We start from the raw sequence: 23910 nt of genomic DNA on the forward strand, positions 1-23910 counted from the left end.
TATATTGACAGAAGAATATTAATCATAGAGTTGTCAAAAGATTTTCTGACAGGTTAAGCTGTGATGGCATGATTCTAGGATCAGTTCGAGGAAAACAGAGTATGGGACAACATTTGCCGTTTTTTCATAATTGCTGAACAGACTTGCAATAATTGTAATGAATTAAAATTAATCCTTACATTTAAACATTACAATTACGAATAATTTTAAACTGTTGGTTCACGAAACCGAAAAGACATGTAAAGATAAAAGTAAAGCTTGATTTTGGAACGAAGATTAGGCATCACTTATAAAAAAAGTTGATTTACGTAAAATGAAGGAACTCACAATGGGCTTGCCAGCAAACGTCAACAACTCCTCTGCACTTAGAACACAGGAATCCAGGTTTTCCAGCGTGTTCTCTGTAAACTGTTGAAATAAAAAAAGTGGAATCAATACCCATTCACTTATACACATACATATATGCATTACATACATACATACATTATATATGTGTGTGTATACTCACTCCTGTCTGTACAGTATGTCTGTACAGAAGTATAAGCGCTTACGTACGTGCCACTAAGTGAATTCTGACGATGGATACTGCAAAGATTCGTTTGACATATAAACAAACAGACTTCTAGAACGGACTGACTTACTCTTGAGCGAAGTATCATAACAGCCGTAGTGGTCACAAATGACCCCAAATTGACACAGGACGCTCCATGTTAGTTCTTCTCCGTACCAACCTGATATAATAATAATAATAATAATAATAATAATAATAATAATAATAATAATAATAATAATAATAATAATAATAATAATAATAATAAATAAATAAATAAATAAATATATATATATATATATATATATATATATATATATATATATATAATGCGTGTATATATAAATGTAAACATATGTATATATATTATATGAATATAATAATGATAAATATGATTATAATAATGATTGTGATTTATAACTTACCATCATCTTGATCACAACCCTGTTGCACTGTGTTGAAAGAAGCATTTCTGTGCAACAGATAAGCCATGTTTCTGTAGTGGGCGCTACACTTCATTCTAATCTCATGAACTTGCCTTCCCACTACAAGATCTTCATTTCCTGTCAAGTTGTAATTATATATATATATATATATATATATATATATATATATATATATATATATATATATATATATACATACTATATATGTGAGTGTGGGGTTGTGTGTGTGTATGCATATATATGAATAACAGGTCCTCATTAAAACAGCATTTTATCTGATGGAGGTTTTATTCACAAAAGTTACAACCTTTCAGGGGCTGACTGTCCCCATCGTCTGGCTACCAGAAAATGGAGACAGTCAATCCTTGAGTGCTTGTAACTTATGTAAATAAAAGCTACTTCAGATACCATCCTGTTTAACTGATGTCCTGTTATTCTATATATATATATATATATATATATATATATATATATATATATATATATATATATATATATATATATATATATATATATATATATATATATATATGTGTAATATATATATATATATAGATAGATAGATAGATAAATACATAGATAGATTACATACATACATACATACATAGACACTTGCGTATATATACTGTAATATGTGTACTTGTCCTAATTAATATCAATGTCCACATTCATAATAAAACATCAGTTAACGTTATCTAAAGTGAACTGTCACATCTTATTACTAAATTCAGTGATAAATTCAGGAGACGAGCATTAGCATCCAAATGAAATCGCTTCGGTCAATTGGCCTTTTCATACAAAACGAGACACTCCCTCTCCTTGACGTGAAATGTCCTCTTCTTCACAAAAGCACGAAACTCAATACACAACAAAAGCCACAATGAAAAGCTGGATATTACAAATACTAAACTATTGACAAGAAAGCTGAGAAATGCTTTTACTTATCAGGAAGTCGCTTAATGCAATCGTATCCTTTGATACGGACCTGGATCATTATCCTGGGATTATCATAACAGGTTGGATACATTGTCACTGGGAGAAAGTCTAGGATTGTGCATGAAAAGATGTAGGTATTCGTCGTTAATGTGACGCGAATAATGCCACATAATGACAGGGCACATTATGTTCTGCCAGGAATCACGGGTCGTTGTGAATACAAAGGTGATTGGATGATTGTTACCAATACTTGATTGATAAATCTTGTAGATATCGTAGTGATTTCATGGGTTTGAAGGCGTTATTACATATATACCGATTTCAAATTCCTTTTGATTCATGGGAAACGCGTATGGTTTCCTGATATGCTTGTGAAATTATTAAACTAATCTACATTAAGTCAATACACACATAAAAGCATTACAGTAGTGAAGGATTAGATTTTTCAAAAACCGCCTATTTTGTAGTGCAATCAAATTCCACTTGGAACCAGGTATTTTACATGTAAAAGATTTACTTATATCTTTTGAGTTCCTATAGTAAGCTTGATAATACAAAGACTGAGGTACAACTTATAATTGCGCAGAGATAGCTAGCTAACCCTATTTTTAATCCTAGGTCAAATGGGCATATAGCATAGCTTGATAACATTTAACAGAGTAGTTTGCAATAACTGGGCGATTGCCAGTTCTTAAATTGTACCCCCGAGTCAAATTGACCTGAAGCAAGGCTGGATAATGTGCAGTTTGCAGTACGTGAGGGATTGTCAGTCCTTCTCTTTAACCCTAGTGTCAAATTGACCTGAAACAAGGCTGGATAAGGGGTGGTTTGTAAGAACTGGGTAATTGCCAATCCTTATATTAAACCCTAGAGTTGAATAGGCTTGAAACAAGTTTTGGGTCTTTCCTAGGTAGTGACCCTTAAGAGTTTTAACTCAGTATGTATCCACCTTTGCGGCGTGTTTAGTACAAGCCCGTTGGGGATTACCATAAAAAAAAATAAACAAAAGACTGTAAATATCATAAAAATAATGACCCCCAAGAAATATTAGTCCTAGATAACGACCCCAGAACTTTGTTGGGTGTCACTATCTAGGAAAGATCCCAAGGTTGAAGAAGGCTCAGTTTGCAATAACTAGGTGATTGTCAGTGCTTATATTTAACCCCAGGGTCAAAATAACCTGATGTAAGATTGATAATACTTAACCTGAGGCGCAGTTTGCCTCGTCAGAGGCAGATGCACAATGGCGATGACCATCACAGACGAACCTAGCATTGAGACATCGGCCCTCTTCGCATCTTATGTAACCTGGAGGACAGTCTTTTGTTTCGTTCGTAAAATAGGCTGAAAATAAATAAAAAAATATCCTTTCATCCCCCAAAGCTGCAAATGGTTGCATGGGGAAAATTTTTCAAAGGCTACCTAATAATATGACATTGTTTAGGCTGAATTATATAAAAGGCATATTTGTTCCTTTGTACAAATCTGAGAACTAAACCCACTTTAGTAGCTATCATCAGGATGAATACAGATATATATTAGCATTTAGGTATTGGAAATAAATTCACCAGTTATGATAGCTCAGGTACCTTCGTAGTGCATACGTATTTTGCTGCACAAACTCTCAAGAAAAAATGATAGCAATTCTATTCTATTATTAGCAATTTTATAGCAATCTTCCACTCGTTGCTGCTTAAACTCTCGAGGAAGAAACTGCAAATTATTAACATTATTTTTGTAGCAATCTTGCACAAGTTGCTGATCAAACTGTCGTTAAAACAACAATTTACTAGTAGAAATCTTATAGCAATCTTGTATGCGTTCCTGCCCAAACTCTGGAGAAAAAAAATGAAAAACTATTAACAGCAATCTTATAGTAATCTTGTAGGCTTTGCTGCCCAAACTCTCGAGAAAAAAAAAATAAAAAATTATGAACAGCAATCTTATAGCAATCTTGTACGCGTTACTACTCAGACTTTAGACAAAAAATTACAAATTATTGATATCAATCTTATAGCAATATTGCACGCATTGCTACTCAAATTCTCGACAATACTGCAGATTATTACTAACAATCTTGTGCGCATTGCTACTCAAACTCTCGAACAAATTACAAATTACTGATAGCAATCTTGCACGAGTAGCTACTTAAACTTATCAATGCAAGCCAGCAAGAAAAGCTTTTTTCTCAATAACATCTTGCTAAGCAATCGAGACAAATTGCCATCATAGGAAATATATCTAACGTGAACACGAATCAACCTTAGTCATTATTAATCTGGGCGGATTACCCACAATGCTCTATTCCAGTCACTGCTGATGGTTAATCTGGGAGGATTACCCACAATGCTCAACTCCAGTCGCTGCTGGTGGTTAATCTGTGCGGATTACCCACAGTGCTCTATTTCAGTCACTGTTGATAGCGCCACATGAATATAGCGACTGAATTGCTGATGCGCACATAAATGTGGATGACGTTAATTCCACTTCTTGGTTAATATTCCGACTAATTCCGTGTTCTTGGTTAAGTTTTCCATTTTTCCATTTCTCTGTATTTCTCCTCAGGGTTCATTTACCTCCTTTTTCGTTGGTTTTCTTAATTTTTTGTGAATTTCTTGATATTTATTTTTTACGTTACTTTTCCTCTTCACCGCTGACGTCCGTAGGAGATTAATCATCTCCTGCTTGTCAGGTGGTTCTTATTTTTCTAATACCTTTTTTTTTAATTTATTTACATTTTCTTTTTATTTTCTCCCTTATTCATGTCCGTCTTTTTTCTTTCTCCACTCACTTATCATCTCTTTCCTTTTTTTATTCTTTCTTTAATAATTAATTCTGTTCTCTCTTTCTCTAATCATTCATTTTATTTTACACTCACATTCCTCCTGTCTTGTCTCTTCCTTATTATTCATTTATTGAAGAGTTCTTCATTTTCGCAATGGCTGTTCGCTTTTGTTTAATGAATAAACAAAAGGAACAGCCATTCATTGTTCATTAAAGATTATCTCATCTTAGAGCGATAAATTTGTGGATTTATTCATAGAAAAAACGTTACTTTATGATAGGTTTCTTCTATATGAATTTATGTCACGTGTGATAATATATCATCATCTAGAATGTATGGGTAATATTAAGAGACAGTATATACAGATATATATATATATATATATATATATATATATATATATATATATATATATATATATATATATATATATATATATATATATATATATATATATATATATATATATATATATATATATATATATATATAATATATATATATATATATATATATATATATATATATATATATATATATATATATATATATATATATATATATATACCATATATATATTTGGATGCAACATAAGCAAGAATTCATTTGAATTATCGTACATCAGCTCATCCTCTCGCCATTGGCACCCTAAACGCCACATTGTTTACATAAACGAAAGACACATTTTAAAAAAACCCATCCACTAAAGATTACCCATAAAAAACAACATAAAAAAAATTAAAGAAACGACTCCGTAAAATACAAAGGGAGTGATTTTTCGTCTCCACTTCAAGGTCTTCAAACGATAAGTCTGGAGGAAAAAAATTTTTAAAAATGTCTCTTAACATAAGAGTAACTGGAACATGACAGTGCCAAGTCGATAACTCACTGCAGTTGTCTTCATCGATTCCCGAGGGGCAGTCGGCAGTGCCATCGCATAGCTGGTGGGCGCCCACGCAGAGGCCGTCCACAGTGCCACAGTGCCAGCTCCCGCCCACGCACTCGCCTGTGAATGGCGCAGTAATAGTATCCATTCGTTCATAAAGATGTACTAGTTAAATGAATCAATGAATGGGCATATATCATTGTTCATTTATTTTTACTTTGTTTTGGTATTTTTTGTTTTTTCTGGGTTTTTCAATTTTATTTTTAATTTATTTTTTTGCTTAACATTATTGTTAGAAAAATAATGTTTTCATTAGTATTGTGGGTTTATTATATTCTAAATATCATACTTTGTATATTTTATATTATATGTTATATATGATATGTATATATGTATATATATATATATATGTGTATATATATATATATATATATATATATATGACTGTGAAATATTTTCTGTTAAAACAGAATTACATCAAATATAAGGGAGCCCATAGAAATGCCAAAATTTGGAAAATAAAGGCTATATTTCAGAGACCAAACTGTCTCTCTCCTTCTCATTCACTATTTGCCTTAGGAGAGAGACAGTATGGTATCTGAAATATAGCCTTCATTTTCCACATATTGGCGTTTATATAGGCTCTCTTATATTTGAGATATATATATATATATATATATATATATATATATATATATATATATATATATATATATATATATATATATCTCAAATATAAAAGAGCCTATATAAACGCCAATATGTATATATATACATATGTAATATTATTCATGTTTAAAATATTATTCCCCCTTCTCCTTTCTCATCCCAAATATTACTTTTCCAAAATCAATAAAGATTAAGGTTAATATTCCAGAAATCTTTTCGAAATCTTACCAACCCTGAGAATATAATGCATTGTGTAATCAGTCTCAAAACAATTATATAATTTGTCATTAATCAATGTTCTAGTTATTTTGTTAATTTAGTGCCTTGATATTCCCAAGGAATTTCAAAGTGGCATCTCAAACCACCGTCACATCAACATAAATAATGCACACACATACACACACACACACACACGTGTAAACACGCGCATGCGCAGTCTGTTTCGCCATACCGCAGTTCCTTTCGTCTTGTCCATCGACGCAGTCCGATTCCCCGTCACAAATTCGACTGTTCCGTACGCAAGATCCGTTAGATTCACAGTGAGTGTACCCATTCGCATAAGCCTTTCTGTACGTTGCTGCAAATTTCGGGGAAAAGAATGAAATTGTGATGTATTTCCTTTTGTAATGTACTTGCAATAAGTATCCACACCTTTCTACACTTAATTATCTATTAATTGATAATTCTGCCTTCACTATACTTGACTGTACACAAATATTGATGCCCTATACACTGTATTTATTGAAATAATATCACTAGATGATATGACCATTAGTTAGAAGATCTGGACAAGTTTATATATTAAAATATTTTCTTTTTGGTGCTGAGTTTTCGTGGAAATATTTTCTAATGATTCTAACCTCCCTACAATTTATAATGTCATTTTATTGCTTTTATATTCTTTTTCTTAACGAGAAGTGTCAGAGAATTCGTAAGAATACTACCAAAATTAGATTAAATTTGAGGTTGTTTTAAAATTAAGTATAATGTTTAGTGTTCTCTAGTGAAGAATTATCACAGTACGATAATAAATTCATTGTCATTTGAAGAATTGAATTCCATACTTTTAAATTATGAGAGCAAGTCACTATTACCGACATCATTGTAATCACTGCTCATTATATTGAGTATTATTTTCTCAGCATTAATACATAACAAGATTTTACATTGTAAATGACATCATTTTTTTAGAGCAAAACTGAGAGAGCAACAATAGTAAATTATATGTAAATGAGTGTGTTAAGTATGTTGATAAATTTTCAAATCTATAATGTCATCATACCCACACTCTAATGCCTTTTATTAGTTACAACATTCACACACTTTTCTAGAACCTTGATGGAAATAGAAGGAATCCTGATTTCAATCACGTTTCTTAATGTTGTGATAATCAAGTAAGAAAACAATCAACATGAGTATCTGTAAATATTATAAAAAATAAGCAAACCTGTTAATAAGGTATAAATTTTTAAAAAGAAGAAGGAGATAAGATACTCACAGCACATGAGTTCATCAACACCGTCTCGACAATCCGCGTGTCCGTCACAAACTTTCGACTCGGCTAAACATATCGGCGACATTATTCCCGTGCAGAGAATGCTCATTCTACAGTCGCCTGCAAGTTAGGAATTTGATAATTAGGTAATCAGTACAACGTGTTATAAACATGTCGGTATCCTGTCGCTCACGCATCATGCATGTTGAATACATGTCAACAACAGTAGTAGTTAAATGTTTTTTTCTTCTAGCTAGAAACTGCTTCCAGTTGAAAAAATGTGTGTTGACGCTGCAGGCCGATATGTTGTAAACATGTCGCCAACTTGTTGCACACATATCACAAACATGTTGGATACAAGTCAGGCGACTGAATGGTGATCCACGCCAGTTCTACATAATTACCTAGCATTTGGAAAAGATTCGTTCTCCACTTACAGTCGTTTTCAACATGTTCGTGATATGTATGCGGTGAGTGGCAGACTTTTTAATGACGTATTTGTTGTACAGTGGATGTATGCTGATTAAATTAAAAAAACTTTTAAATGTAAGGTATTCCTGGAAAATTTTACACCAAAAAGATGCCTTTACTTTACAGGAAAAAAATAAAATCAATAAAATCAAACTACCTCTCTCTCTCTCTCTCTCTCTCTCTCTCTCTCTCTCTCTCTCTCTCTCTCTCTCTCTCTCTCTCTCTCTCTCAAGAGCAATTGAAGGCACTTCATTTTACAAAGACAAATTAACCAATATAAAAAGTCATTGTATGCATTTTTTTAAATTCACTTTAATAAGTGAGGTCACTTGATTGTTTTCTGTACATGGATCAATGAGGTAAAATTTGGCGTAAACAATAGGCCTGCAGCACACTTAGTAATTTTTATAATAATCAACCCATACGACAATGACCTTGCCTTATCAAAGGTATGGATGAGAGATACTACACTATGAAAATACCCTACCAATAATTCCCCCTCCTCCCTGGGCCTGCACCAACGGCCCCCCCCCTCCCTCCCTCTACCGTAAACATCCCTCTCGCCCATAGATGATAAGATTCTTGGTAGAACGGGGATTATTTTATTTTTATTTTTTTTAATGTGACTCTTGATTAGAAACTAGAATGTTTCATTTCTCATATTACCAATAGATTTAGTTGTAAGATTTTTTTCAGAGGCTGATAATTTGTAGTTAATGCCCTTCCCGTTAAAGCAAGTTACGTATGATTAAGTAGATATTTTTATATTCACGTAATCATTTCTCTCTCTCTCTCTCTCTCTCTCTCTCTCTCTCTCTCTCTCTCTCTCTCTCTCCTTTAAAGCATTCTACATATGGCTAAGAGGATATTCTTATATTCATGTCAAAATATTCTCTCTCTCTCTCTCTCTCTCTCTCTCTCTCTCTCTCTCTCTCTCTCTCTCTCTCTCTCTCATTCTCTTTCTATTCTCTTTATCTCAAAATATTCTCTCTCTCTCTCTCCCTCTCCCTCTCTCCCCCCCTCCCCCACAAGGCAACACGGAAATAAACTACATTTCGACAAATTAAAAAAAAAGAGTCATTACTTTTCAGGAAATCTCCGGATGACAGACCTGATAAATCTTTTCATCGATATATATTTTTGTAACGTTAAATAAAATGGATACATTTTAAGTAAGCCAAAGCGATATACAGATATTATACATCGATATGGCTGTGTATTTTAAGATATGCATCGTTAACGACAAAACCATGTAAACTATATGTCAGCTAGCTTTTGAAAATTACATAACGGAAGGAAACAGGTTATTATTATTATTATTATTATTGTTATTATTATTATTATACATATATGTATAGGGTTCGTCTTCTGAACAATAACAACAACAACAATAATAATACTAATAATAATAATGATAATAATAACTTGTTTCCTTTCGCTATGCAATTACGCATAAATTGGATGAAAATTCAGCCTCCCAAAGAATATGATAGTGATCATTAGAAAGAAGTTACAGAAAGCAACGGAAAATACAGAAAGGAGAGATCAGTTATTAGACACACGGATGAATAAAAATTGGCTGTTAGGTAATAACTAAATAACAACCCTTCGCTGGGAACTGTTTGTTCTCGGTAGAACATTGACAACTGATGGTTAAGCGTTGACGCTCCGCACTCGCAGTGTAAGGGTGGTCCTGTTTGTGCGCGGCTCGGTAGCCTAGATACTCCTGGATTTCATATATAAAAAAAAAGGGTCTTGGACCAGTTCAGTTGGCTGTTTGGGAGGGTAAGTTGAATCTAGCGTTTCATTTTGTCTCTAGTTTTTTTAGTTTTGCACCGTGAAGTATTTTTCATCTTGCAATAATTATATCTGAGTGAATGAGATTTTGTATTTCACTTATTCAACGTTTGGTTTTTTATAGTTTTTATAATTTTATATCGAAGTATTTTCCATCTTGCAATAATTTCATATGAATAAATGAGGCATTTTGGCATTTCATTTAACGGTTATGGCTGTTTAATTGATTATTTTTAGTTAACCTGAAGGATTTCTTAACTAATTTCATTATCTCTCTTCAGATCTTTTGAGAGGAATCGTGGCTTGACTACTGAAGCGCCCTAAAGGAGTTTGGTAAAGTATGCCATGATAAATGGTGAGTATTTTTCGATTTTGTATCTTTAAAAAAAAAATCACTTTGCAAGCTAATCCTCCCCACCAGGGGCGGGGCCCCTGGCGTGGGGAGGATGTCCCTTCTGGCATACGGTAAAATTTTACCGTATGCCAGGAGGGGGCTTGCATACACACACACACACACACACACACACACACACATACTCTGGTAAGCTGTTTATTTGGTCGTTAGATTGTAAAGAAGCTGCTTTATTAATCTGATTTAGTGGTAATTTCTCATTTCATTTTAAAATTCATTTTAAATAAATTTTCAATTTCTGGAGACTTTAGGTTTTTATATATTTTTAAAAGTATTAGACATGATTTTTGTCTTTATTGCTTAAGAAGTTGCTTAAGAAGCCGCCGCATAACGAGTAACTTTTTCTGTAAAAGTTAGCTTGTCCAAGAATACTCAGGAGTTTTAGTAAAGCAATTAAAAATTTCAGTAAATTAGGGTTGATTTTTTTATTATATATATATGCTCTTAACTTGAATATTTTCCTTGCAGGTCTGAGTGGCTGAGGGGAACGCCCCAGTGGATTGTCTGTGCAAGTGAAGTTGGTTTGACAACAAGAAATAATAAAATAAAATAAAAATAAAACAAATCCATATACCATTACTCTTCAATATCTTCCTAAATGCTGTAATTGAGAGGTCTATGAGTTTGTCAACTGTTGAAGGGGACAAATCGAATTTCTGAAGTCAGATTCGTAGAAATTGGGTAATAACCACAATGGGAAAGAATTTTTGCTTTTGTAGCACTTCCAAATAGCCTTTCTTCTATTTGCATTTTATGATCTGTAAGCAGGTGTTTGCAGCTGTAGGAATCTTCTACAGTATGACTCACGAGGTCCCTTAGTCCTTGTACTGTAAACCAGATGGTTATAGAAGTCAAATCTGGAGATGGCGTGAGTGTTCAGTCAAACACCATACGACGTTGGTATATTGCTTTCTTAACCTGCTTTCTGTAGCAGCTGAGTTTGCTGACTTTCGCATAGTTTGCTGATTTCCCAAGACACTGATTTTCTTGGCAATAAGTTTTCTTTCATTGCCGGTGTTTGTGCATAAGTTTTTCTTCCATTAAATCTCTCTACTGATTGCAAGGCCTATTCCAATATGTCACCCGCGCTGATGGCAATCTTAGCAATTCCTTTGTCAGTTTGCGAACACAATCTAAACTTCCCAAGCTTGTTCAGCAAAACTTCAGGCATTATCAGAAAACGAATCGCTGGGATGTCTGAAATTATTGCTACTTCCAAATATTACCCAGAATTAACCTCTTGGTTGCATCACCTGACCCACTGACGACCATTACAGACGTGTATTGCAAGTAGCAGAGAGCTGACTGGTGGTAGTTAAGTAATTTTTAAATTCAGTAATGGGGTAATTAACAGAAAATCTGTCAAGGGAGGTGGTGGTCCAGTTGTTAATGGACTGGAATTCTTTCGTTCTTATATGTACAGGATTAAAGTTATTGGTTGAAATAAGACTAATCTGCAGACTCATAGAGAAAGCAAAACAAGAGAGAATGAGAATCGAGTAGCTAATCAGCCATTATCCACATCTGTTGAAACATACGTTGCGCAGAGAACATTTGATGGTCTGCTCATAATTACAGCGAGCTCTATTGAAATACATTAGGATTTGCGTAATGGCCACAAGAAGCCCGCTTAGCTCTGTCAGTACCTTCCCAAATATCTGGAAGATTGTCTAACTTACAAGAAGTTATCATGAATTGTATCAAAAGGACATTGACGTATATAGAGATTTTAAGAGAACCTCTCGAAATTATGTTTTTTATATAGAGAGCTAATAGAGAATTATAAGAGTCGGCTTTCGTTAGTTTCAGTGTTATCTGTGCTAGAATATTTGACGATATTTCAAGAGCAGTTTAAAGTGCCTACTTTTTCGTTGTTAGTCTTTACAAATATGGTGAAAACTACAGTAACACCCTTTCATTATCACGCCTTGTGAAATGTATCATAGTTATATACAAAGCATTAGAGAATTTGCTCAGTCATTATTATTATTATTATTATTATTATTATCATTATTATTATTATTATTATTATTATTATTATTATTATTATTATTATTATTATTATTATTATATTAAAAGTTATACAGGGAGCTTTCATCAAGATGATTTAAGAGAACTATAGGAAGACAATAAAATAAGCAAATAGGGCTATTTTGTAATAACTGTTATTAAAGTATTATTATTATTATTATTATTATTATTGTTGTTGTTGTTGTTGTTATTAATTAGCCAGACGACTTCCACCATAATGCAAAATCACGACAAAAATAGTGACAAAAAATTATCACCAGCGTCCTCACCATAGCCAAAATCATTATCACCACAACCAACTAATTGTGTAGTGAAGACGAAGAAATAATGAAGCCACCCTCTTCCAGATTTCCAGAAAAACACGCAACCTTGTCACTCTCTTTTTCCAGCCCCTGACAGACGATTCCAGTGACCGGAGGAGGAGAGAAGGAGGAGGAAAAGGGTGAGGGTGAGGAGGAGGATGAGGGGAAAAGGATGAGGGTGAGGAGGAGGAAAGTGGGAGTAAGAGGGAGTAGGAAGAGGTTGAGGGGGTGAGGGAGGCTGATGAGGAGTGAAGAGGAAAAAAGGGGGAGGAGGATAAGGGGAAAAGGATGAGGAGGAGGAGGAAAGTGGGAGGGAGCAGGAAGAGGATGGAGCGAGGAGGAAAAAGGGGGGAGGAGGAGGAAGAGGAGAGGGGGAGGGAAGTGGGATTAGGAGGGAGCAGAAGGATGAGGGAAGGAGGAGGAGAAGGAAGAAGGAAGGAGGAGGAGGAGAAGGATAAGGGAAGGAGGAAGATGAAAAGGAGGAGGAGGAGGAGGAGGAGGAGGAGGAGGAGGAGGCCGATGAAAATTAGGTAAAAAAAAAGAAAGGACAGAAGAATTTCCCCAACGTTGTTGTGCAAGAGATGCCATCTCGAGGTAGACAGACGCCGGGAGACAGAGGTCTCTGTTTTTCGCAATTAACGAAGACTTATTTCGCAAAATAAAATTGATCCTCCCAATTAGAAAGAAGGATCATCCCCCCCAGACTTGTAAGGAGGATTACAACCTCATTGTTGGAGGGAAAAACTTTACGACTTATTCTTTTTCCCAGGATAGCGCCGAGCTGCTGCTGGGGGGAAGTTGGACGTACACACACGCACACACACACACACACACACACTCAAACACACACACACACACACAAACACACTTAACTACACGTACAGTATGGGGATGTATGAAGTGAATGTTTGGCCAACGAGCTCACCACTGTGTCTGTTGAATCATCTTGCCTTTCAGGTAAAGGATTTCACTAGTTTGTGTGTGTGTATATTATATATATATATATATATATATATATATATATATATATATATATATATATATATATATAAATATATATATTATATATATACATATATTTATATATATGTAATATATATATATATGTGTGTGTGTGTGTATGTATATATATTCATATCAGCGGAAAGCAGTAGTCATGGGTGATATATACGAGTGACCAGAAGGGAAGGCGAAAGGTCCCAAGTACATATGGTTATGCCAGGTGAAGAGGGGTAGCGGTAGTTTGATTGTTTAGTTTTGGGAACTACTGTTTTTATGAAAAGCCATTCGAAGACAGCAAGCTTTTGAACGAAAGACGCCCGTGCAAGGATTTTGAGATGTTTATACTCGATATTAACCTTTGAATGTTCCCGCATACTCGAGAATTCCCGAGATGACAGCTGGACACCTGTTCGATAACTCTCACCCCACCCCACCCTTTGGCTATCTATGCCGACCTTAAGAAGCCTTTCACCGTAGGGGAGGTAGTGACGTCAGTGCACCTCATGCGGCACACTGTAGGCTCTTTGCAGCGTGCCTTCTGCCCCTAGCTGCAACCCCTTTCGTTCCTTTTAACTGTACCTCCTTTCATATTCTCTCTCTTCCATCTTACTTTCCTCAGCCCTCTCCTAACAATTGATTTATAGCGCAACTGTGAGGATTTCCTCCTGTTACATCTTTCAAACCTTTTACCGTCAATTTCCCTTTCAGCGCTGAATGACCTCATAGGTCCCAGTGCTTGGTCTTTGGCCTAAATTCTATATTCAATTCTAAAGCCTTCGGGAGGGTCCGACATAATTTCCCGAACTGCATCTGCGACACGGAAATAAATAGACCGCATTAGATGTCAAAAGGGGCTCAATTTGTCCTTGTATCTAAATAAGGACCCAGTAGTTAATGGGTTTGTTGGGATTAACTGGCATTTTAAGGCCGGACAATGTTCTCGTATTTATCGTTTAACTTGGGTATAAAACACTGTATCACTGATAAATGTAACACCCAGCAAAGAATGGTATTCTTGGTGCAGTTGGTCTGTTATTTTTTGCCCTTAATCTGTTATTTAGAAACTTGTAAAGATGGTTAAAGAAAACCTCCGTCGGATGCATATACAATATATATATATATATATATATATATATATATATATATATATATATATATATATATATATATATATATATAATATATATATATATATATATATATATATATATATATATATACTATATATACAAAATATATATATATATATATATATATATATATATATATATATAGCAAGAAGATAGTTCTTCTGCATCATCAAAGTTTTAATAAATAAAGTTCCTAATAAGGTCATACTTACTGCAGTTACGTTCGTCAACTCCTCCTTCACAATCAGGATATCCATCACAGACACTGTAAGGGTGTAGGCACCTGTCACCAGAGCAGAGCAGTATCCCCTCCGGACATTTCTCTGAAAGGAAAGAAAATGGGAGGTCTTACAGAAAGAAAATGGAAGTCTTAGAGAAAGAAAATGGGAGTTCTGGTGTCAACAATGCAAAACGTAAACATTGAAAAATAATTCGTTATTTATCGTGTTTTGAATTCGTTCTGGGTTTCTCATTCCGCAAGGAATGAATCGATACACTACGAAACAATAGCTTTTGAACAACAAGCATCTCATTTTAATTTTTATATTTTATTCTGCCAATTTTCAGTTACACTAACACAAAAGTTATTGTTGATTATAATTTCAATATTTATTTTCTACTCCACTGTTGACGAGGCCAAGAGAACATGTATTTTCTTCATCTCACGTCCTGGACAACTGAGTATCTTTAATACATTTCCAGAGATAAATAATACTAATTTATAGCAACCAAAGATGGAGTCAGCTCAAAACGGAAAAAGTTAATATTTTGCCAAAACTATGGAAAAGCTTAGCACCCATTTCAGAATCCTATATAAATGAAGAACCTTACCTTGGGGGACTGACCCTTGACCCAAGCTCCTAAGATCAACTTAGGTAAGATATGACAACCTTGAATGGGTTAGGTTAGGATCGAAAGTTTACCTGTGTCCCAAAAACTAACAAAGCAGATTTTTACCAATTTACGTTTTATTTGTTTTATGATTAATGTGCTTGACCTTCCTTATGCATCGAGCTGCATATATGCAGGTACCACGAGTATAATGAACCTTTAAACCAAATTTACCGACAAAATTATAAACCCTCAGACCCAACTGACAAAAAGTTTAGCTGTGTCCCAGAAACTAACACAGCAAATTTTTACCAATTTACATTTTATCTATTTATGATTAATGTACTTGACCTCCCGTATACATCTAGATGCATATACGCAGGTACCACGAGTATAATGAACCTTTAAACTAAATTTACCGACAAAAATTATAAACCCTCAGACACAACTGACAAAAAAAAAAAACAAAAAAAAAAAAAAAAAACTTGAAACCACGAGACTCAGAAATTGATTTTGGAAATTAAACTCCATAATTAGATTGCATTTTCCCCGGGAACAGCGTGTTTATGTCCGCGTGATCGTTTTCTATAATTGACGTCGACGGGACGGCCTAACAAAATTGGGTATCATAATGCCCAAATAGTGTGAAATTAGCTGCGGGATTTTTTTTTTTCTTACTGGTCCCTCCCCATCCCCGCATTCGCAGTTCCCCTGCTTAATTGTTTTTAGTAATAGCAGATCGTTTCAATTTATGATTTTTTATATTTTGTAAGGCCCTTATGTGTATGTATAGTATATATATATATATATATATATATATATATATATATATATATATATATATATATATATATATATCTTTCTACAAGGTTTAGAAAGGCGAGTTAGAAAAAGAAATATTCTAATGGTCTCCTCCTTACTTGTGGACAATGATTTATCTCAAATTCTCTTTAAGTAAAGATGACATCGTGAAGATAGCCTTAAGATATTTCACTCATCAATTATTTCTGTATTTCTTCAGTGGTAATAATTTATTGACAACCTGTATGATTCTCATCTCCACTTCATTTTTTGGTGATGGGTTATGTATATATATATATATATATATATACATATATATATATATATATATATATATATATATATATATATATATATATATATATATATATATATAATACTGTATATATATATATATATATATATATATATATATATATATATATATATATATATATATATATATATATACAGTATATATATATATATGTGTGTGTGTGTATATATAACCAATGCATCCTTTCGGCTAACAAGAATCCTTCAGGGCAAAATTACGATCCTTCAGAACTATCCTCAATCCCGAAAGATACATATTTCTGAATGAGTTACTTCGCCAAATTAAACCCCGCATTAGAGCATCTTAATCACACTCGGCTAATTAGCTCATCGGGCTGGTGGAGTGGGCGGGATTTTCTGGCCGTGTAAATTACATTAAGGCTGGTAACACGGAATGCGATTAATAGATGTTATATCAAAGTTAATAACATTGGGCGTAATTAACGGGTATGAGTTTCCTCTCGGTTATGCTAAGTAGCTTCTCAGAATGCGGATCGTTTTTGAAGGTTTTAAGCTCTCTCGTTCGTTCACGGCGTTCCGCAAGTTGGTAATCCATTAATCCATTCGTGATGTCAGCTGGTGTGAGGATTATGATTTATTAACTGTGTTATCTGAGACTATGCCCCTTAGGTTGGGTGGTTCACTGTAGGCATTATGCATAAATAAATTAATTATTTAATTACTTAATTAATATTTATATAAATAAATACATATTTATATAAATAAACACATATTTATATAAATAAATAAATATTTACATAAATAGATAAATATTTATATAAATAAATCAATATTTATATAAATAAATAAATATTTATATAAATAAATAAATATTTGTATAAATAAATAGATATATATATTAATAAATAAATATTTATATAAATAAATAAATATATAAATAAATAAATATTCATATAAATAAATAGATACATAAATAAATATTTATATAAACAGATAAATATTTATATATATAAATAAATATTTATATAAATAGTTAATATTTCTATATATATATATATATATATATATATATATATATATATAAACAATCTACCACTTCAATTTTTGTCTGATCCGCCTGTCTTTCCATCCGCACGAAAAAACAAAAAACCTTTCCTAACGCGTAATCCATTTTAATCAAAATAAAAAAAAAATAGACCACGGTGCCATTTCAGTGCCGTGGCATCAAATGGGCGGAGCCATTTGGCAACAAAGCCAGGCACTTATATACTCCGTATCTTCATCCTATCAGAATTGACGCAGCAACTGAAAAGAGGCGAAAGCCTTTGACATCATTTCTCAAAACGAGTTTCCTTTGCAAGTGGCTTAAAACTTAATCCCCGTTTAAATATATAACTTAATCCTCGTGTAAATATATATAATAAAAAGCGGTTTGAAAAGCAAGTTCAATACGGGGGTGAGACGAGAGTCGTCAGCGAAATTGCTGATGTTGCAGTTACTGATGGGGGTCAGTCTTGACTGACGCCATTAAGAATGTGAGGCGTTGATGACTTTGAAACGAAATGCGTTGCGTGGTTTATTTTGTAAGTAAAAAATATATTTCATACTGTAAGTAAAGAATATAAAGAGTATTTTTCCGTGCTGTTTCTCCGGCGTTAAATATTATTCGGTAAGAAAAAAATACGCAGTGAGAAGCGTAAATGACTTTGAAAGGAAATGGGTTGTGTAGTTTATTCGGTAAATAAAGAATATGTTTCATACTTTAAGCAAAGAATATAAAGAATATTTCTCCGTGCTGTTTCTCCGGCGTGAAATATTATTCGATAAGAAAAAATACGCAGTGAGAGGCGTTGATGACTTTGAAAGGAAATGCGTAGTGTGGTTTATTTTGTAAATGAAGAATATGTTATTAAGTAAAGAATATAAAGGATATTTTTCCGTGCTGTTTCTCCGGCGTTGAATATTATTCGATAAATAAAGAATATTTCATACTGTAAGTAAAGAATATAAAGAATATTGTTCGATAAGAAAAAAATTCCCAATGAGAGGCGTAAATGACTCTGAAAGGAAATGCGTTGTGTAGTTTAGTCGATAAATAAAGAATATATTTATTCTTTAAATAATGATTAATATATTTCTGCGTTGGTTCTCCGGAGGTAAGTCATTCTTCGTGTCGAGGATATTATTCCATAAGAATAATATTCTATTTTTCATTTAATTTTATTCATTACTTTGAATTACGATAATTATTTAAACATCATCTCCTTTTTTCGTTTAATTTTATTCGTTACTTTGAATTACAGTAATCAATTTAGTATCATCTCCGTTCTTTTTTATTTAATTTTATTCATTACCTTGAATCACGATAATTATTCAGTTATCGTCTCCGCTTACCATTTCCTTGTTTTATTCATTACTTTGAATTATAATAATCATATGATTATCAAAACCTGAAATTCTCTCTCTCAGCTTCGTGCCGTTCGATAAAAAGCTATTAAACCGAGCGCTCTGTGTTCGTATTTCAACTTATCAATTTATCTCATCTGATAACCTTTGGAAAATTGATAATCGACAAAATCAGATTAAGTGGAGTCTCTCTCTCTCTCCCTCTCTCTCTCTCTTTAATATTCATTTCATTTTTCTCTGTTCTTTGTTCTTGATTGTCAAGTCATCTGGGTCCTTTTATATAAGTCATGTAATTTTTATATAAGATTTACACCACATGTACACATACACACATACACACACATATATGTATGTATGTGTGTGTGAGTGTGTGTGTTTGTGTGTGTGTATATGTACATATACATAACCCTTCTTTATTCTACATGAAAATCTACCGAAAAAAAAGCCATAAATAATGTAAATTAAAAATATTTCATAAAATTATCATAGTTATCTTAAAATAACTTGATAGTCTCAAAACTTTAGCGCATTTTTAAACGAACAGTGGTAAAAAGAAAATTAATAAAAATAATAATGAATTTTATTTTAATAGTTATTTTGCACCAAACATTTTTTGACCAAAAGAAAAAATGTGGTTTTAAGATTGTTTATCATTTGATTTTTTTTTTTTTTTTGCTTTAGCCGCATACATCCTCAACCTCCTAAAACATCCTACACTTACCACAGGGCCTCTCATCCTTCCCATCCTTGCAGTCACTTTCCCCGTCGCAAAAGAAAGCAGGCGACACACACTTTCCCCCGTCGCAACTGCGGTATCCTTCGTCACACTTAATGTCTGCAGAAGAAGAAGGTTAAGAAGAAGAAAGACCGAGTCTGCTAGAGAGTCTCTTTGAGGTGGGCAGAATTCTTTTAACTCTGAGGTGTGTGTGTGTGTGTATGTAATGTGTATGTATGTATGTATGTATGTATGTATGTATATGTTACAGATATATATATTTACAGATATATATGCATATATATATATAAATTATATATGAAATATATATATATATATATATATATATATATATATATATATATGTATATATACTTATAATATAAACATATATATATATATATATATGTGTGTGTGTGTGGTAGTGTGTTTCATACATATACAGATAGATAGGTAGATAGATACAGCATTCATATCTCCCGAAAAAAATAAACGTAACAATTGCAAAAACATATAGCCTTTATGCACCTCAGAAAAGAAAGCTATACCAGAAATGATGATTTACCCATAAAAACATTATAACTACAAAATGCTTGAAAAGCAATAACCTCTCATACAGAGTGCCATAAACCCTATCCATTTTTTCAAAATAATATCCAACATCACAGCTTATGAACAATCTCTTGGATTACCCAGAAAAAAAAATACTTTATGACACCTGCAAAATGAAACTCGACATGGCACTGAACTTACCACAGTCCATTTCGTCAGTGCCACTGAGACAGTGGCGCCTCACGTCACAAACCTCGTGTTGGTGAAAGCACTTGGCACTCTCTGAACACCTTATGGCTGGCGGTTGGCACTTCTCTGTCGGTAGTTGAAATAAACGTGTTTTTTTTTTTTTTTACATTACGGTAAGAAAGTTTGCAGATATTTTGTAATTTTTTTATTTTTTATAAAGAAGATTTTTTTTTATTATGTTAGGTCTATTTTATGTATGTATAGCAAACTACTCTACTTTTTTTTTTAATCGAAGATATTTTGTATTTTTTTCTTTATTTTTTCAAAGAAGGTATTTCTTATTACGTTAGGTCTATTCTATGTATAATAAATTACGCCACTTTTTTTTATCTCGAAGATATTTTTTTTTATAAAGAAGATTTATTTTAATTGCTTTAGGTTTGTTTTATGTATAGTAAACTAATCCGTATTTTTATTTCTTCGTTAACATTTTTTTGGCCAGTTATAATGTTCGTAGATATTTTATTTTCAATTACGTATCGTGATGATTTTTTTTTATTATTATTACTTTAAGCCTATTTCATGTAGAGTAAATTACTCCATATTTTTTTTATATGCGTATTCATTTGTGGTAAGGTTTTCATTACGCATCTCAAAGTTTTTTGAAGTGTTTAAAAAAACATTTGTTTTTTAATCATTAAAATTTGAACAAAATCCCTACTGATCATAGGGTAGTTTTTTGTTAGATCCAAAAAGGAATATGCAAATTGCTTATCTCAAAGATAAGCAATTCACGTACTCGTTTGTGGATCTGACTAATTTAAAATACCCTATGATCAGAAGGGATTTTGTTCAAATATTAATGATAAATGAAACAAATGTTTTTTTTATCATTCCTAAAAAAAGTATCATAATTTTCTTCACATTACTCTGTACATTTCTTCAACAGAACATTTCGTTCTTGGCTAATCTTAAGTTTAGATATTTGCAGAGACCAAAATAAAAACAACGTTCACTCTGCAAGTGTGTGAACAGTCTTGGGTAGGCTATAATTCTGCATAAAATGTAATAGGAGAAACATTTTTTTTTTTACTGAGAAGAAAGAGGTGACAAAAATGTGAGAGCAGTGGAAGAGGATAAGAAACCAAGCAAATGTCAAGATAAAGACAGAGCAAGAGAAAGAAAGAATGAAAAAAAGACGTAAGGAATTCCTAAAACAGTGACGAAGACACAAAAAGAAAATAAAGTGAGAGAGAGAGAGAGAGAGAGAGAGAGAGAGAGAGAGAGAGAGAGAGAGAAAGAAAGGAATTCCTCAACAGGGGCACGGACGTGAGGAGACTATTAAAGAGAGAGAGAGAGAGAGAGAGAGAGAGAGAGAGAGAGAGAAATAATGAAACAGGAAAAGGAAGAGAAAGAAGGTGACAGCAGCAGACATCCGCTTGAAGAAAACTATAAGACTCCTCCAGCCACAAAGAGAGAGAGAGAGAAGAGAGAGAGAGAGAGAGAGAGAGAGAGAGAGAGAGAGAGAGAGAGACTCAAGAACATCTTACCGCATCCCTTCTCGTCCTCTCCTTTGAAGCAATCTTTATCTCCGTCACAAACGAAACGAGAATGCAAGCAGACTCCGTCTCCGCACGAAAAATATCCTTCCTTGCATGTTCTACTTGCTTTCATCAAGCACAAAAGAAAAAAAAAAAAAGGTTGTTAGTTCTTCACTTGTACATTAAAGGCGTCTTGGATGAAGGAAGCGAGAATTAGTCTTTCTCAGGCTAAGCTGAGCTCAAGATTGGAACGGTTGAAGCAATTAGATGTCGGTAAATTTAGACTTGCGGGAATGAAATTTAGACTTGGAAGAATGGTTGATCCAGTAATAAAACAGGAAATTTAGACTTGCAAGAAAGAAATTTAGACTTGCAGAATGGTTGAAACAATAAGAAATCAGTCAATTTAGACTTGCAGGAATGAAATGTAGACTCGCAAGAATGGTTGAAACAATAAGAAACCCGTAATTTCAGACTTGCAAGAAAGAAATTTAGACTTGCTAGAATGAAATTTAGACTCGCAAGAATGGTTGAAACAATAAGAAACCCGTAAATTTAGACTTGCAGGGATGAAATTTAGACTTGGAAGAATGGATGAAACAAAAAAAAAAAAAAAAAAAAACAATAAATTTAGCCTTGTAAGAATGGATGAAACAGTACGAAATCAATAAACAAAGACTTGCATGAATAGCTGAAACAATAAGAAATGAGTCGAATAAATTATGTAGTATTATCTCCTTAGCTCAGTGATCTGTTATCATCTGATCTTGATCTTTACAGGCGAAATTTTACAAAACGTTTATCCCGTGGTGGAGCAGTGGTAAGGTTCTCGCCTACCAGTCGAGAGGACCCGGGTTCAGATCCTGCCACTCACGGGCTAGGGGATGGCGCCATTGCATAAACCCGGTGGCCCGCCAACCTAGCGGTCTGAAAACTCGAGAGGGTGAGTGGGAGAATAGGTACCAAACTCTCGGGCTGGGGTGTTAAACAGTGGGCCTAGCGACACACTGGCCACGTGTCTTAGGCACCGGGATCTATCCCCCACTGGCTGTGGACCAAAGAAACTGGAGATCAGCGCCGGCCCTATGAGCCTCGCAGTGGCCCAGGAGGACATTAAATAACTTTAACTTAACTTTGTGCAAAAAAAACTTTCCTCTAAGTGGATGCATTCAAACACTAAAAAATGAATTTATCAGCTATTCACGAGGTCTATTACAATTTGCCCTTATGATTTATAATAGAAATATCTGATGTATGATGAAGCAGTAAATATTTTTTAAACGTTTTATGTAAATGGCGTTTATGGCTATAAACGTTTCTTATGAACGGAATGCTTTCAGAAAAAGCTAAGAAAAAAGCCACCACCTGTTTTTATCCTAATTAATGAACTGAGGAGAAATCTTAATTTAAAAAAAAAACAGGTTTCCATTTGTTCAAAATAACTCCTGATACCTAGGCAAATATAATACTTATGTCGTATATACCAACACGATAAATTACAACATAAATCGTATACAATTCCTAATGACCCAAGCCCAAAGAAAATAAACGAAGTCTGTTGAATAACGAGAGAAGGAAAACGGAAAACCAGCCCCGAAAAGATTTTATTCATGTGAATACTTCAAATACTTTGCCTTGCCGACTCAGTAGGAAGGCAGTGGGTGTAAATTCGAATATCTCTCTTTAC

At 33.5% G+C, this 23910-nt stretch overlaps 1 protein-coding gene and 3 long non-coding RNA genes across 4 annotated transcripts in view; 1 reads left to right on the top strand and 3 right to left on the bottom strand.

Moving 5' to 3' along the window:
• Window positions 1–326: 326 nt before the first annotated feature.
• LOC136850397 (uncharacterized) lies at window positions 327–1089 on the bottom strand. Its single transcript, XR_010856622.1, has 3 exons — window positions 976–1089; window positions 642–731; window positions 327–408 (listed from the first exon to the last, which is right to left on the bottom strand). It is a non-coding gene; the product is annotated as an uncharacterized lncRNA (long non-coding RNA).
• A 1505-nt stretch (window positions 1090–2594) lies between these two features.
• LOC136850398 (uncharacterized) lies at window positions 2595–6849 on the bottom strand. Its single transcript, XR_010856623.1, has 3 exons — window positions 6724–6849; window positions 5607–5723; window positions 2595–3276 (listed from the first exon to the last, which is right to left on the bottom strand). It is a non-coding gene; the product is annotated as an uncharacterized lncRNA (long non-coding RNA).
• Window positions 6850–9906: 3057 nt separating this feature from the next.
• Window positions 9907–12384, top strand: LOC136850399 (uncharacterized). The gene is made up of 3 exons (XR_010856624.1): window positions 9907–10023; window positions 10317–10390; window positions 10916–12384. It is a non-coding gene; the product is annotated as an uncharacterized lncRNA (long non-coding RNA).
• A 393-nt stretch (window positions 12385–12777) lies between these two features.
• LOC136850470 (very low-density lipoprotein receptor-like) overlaps window positions 12778–23910 on the bottom strand; it is a 22724-nt gene continuing 11591 nt past the window's right edge. Inside the window, exons 7-9 of the mRNA XM_067124044.1 lie at window positions 19948–20061; window positions 15121–15235; window positions 12778–13018 (exon numbers count right to left, since the gene is read on the bottom strand). Of these exons, the coding sequence (XP_066980145.1) occupies window positions 12778–13018; window positions 15121–15235; window positions 19948–20061 (470 nt within the window). The remainder of the gene's footprint in view (window positions 13019–15120; window positions 15236–19947; window positions 20062–23910) is intronic.

Source organism: Macrobrachium rosenbergii, chromosome 22, assembly GCF_040412425.1.
Source record: "Macrobrachium rosenbergii isolate ZJJX-2024 chromosome 22, ASM4041242v1, whole genome shotgun sequence".
Taxonomy (NCBI): domain Eukaryota; kingdom Metazoa; phylum Arthropoda; class Malacostraca; order Decapoda; family Palaemonidae; genus Macrobrachium; species Macrobrachium rosenbergii.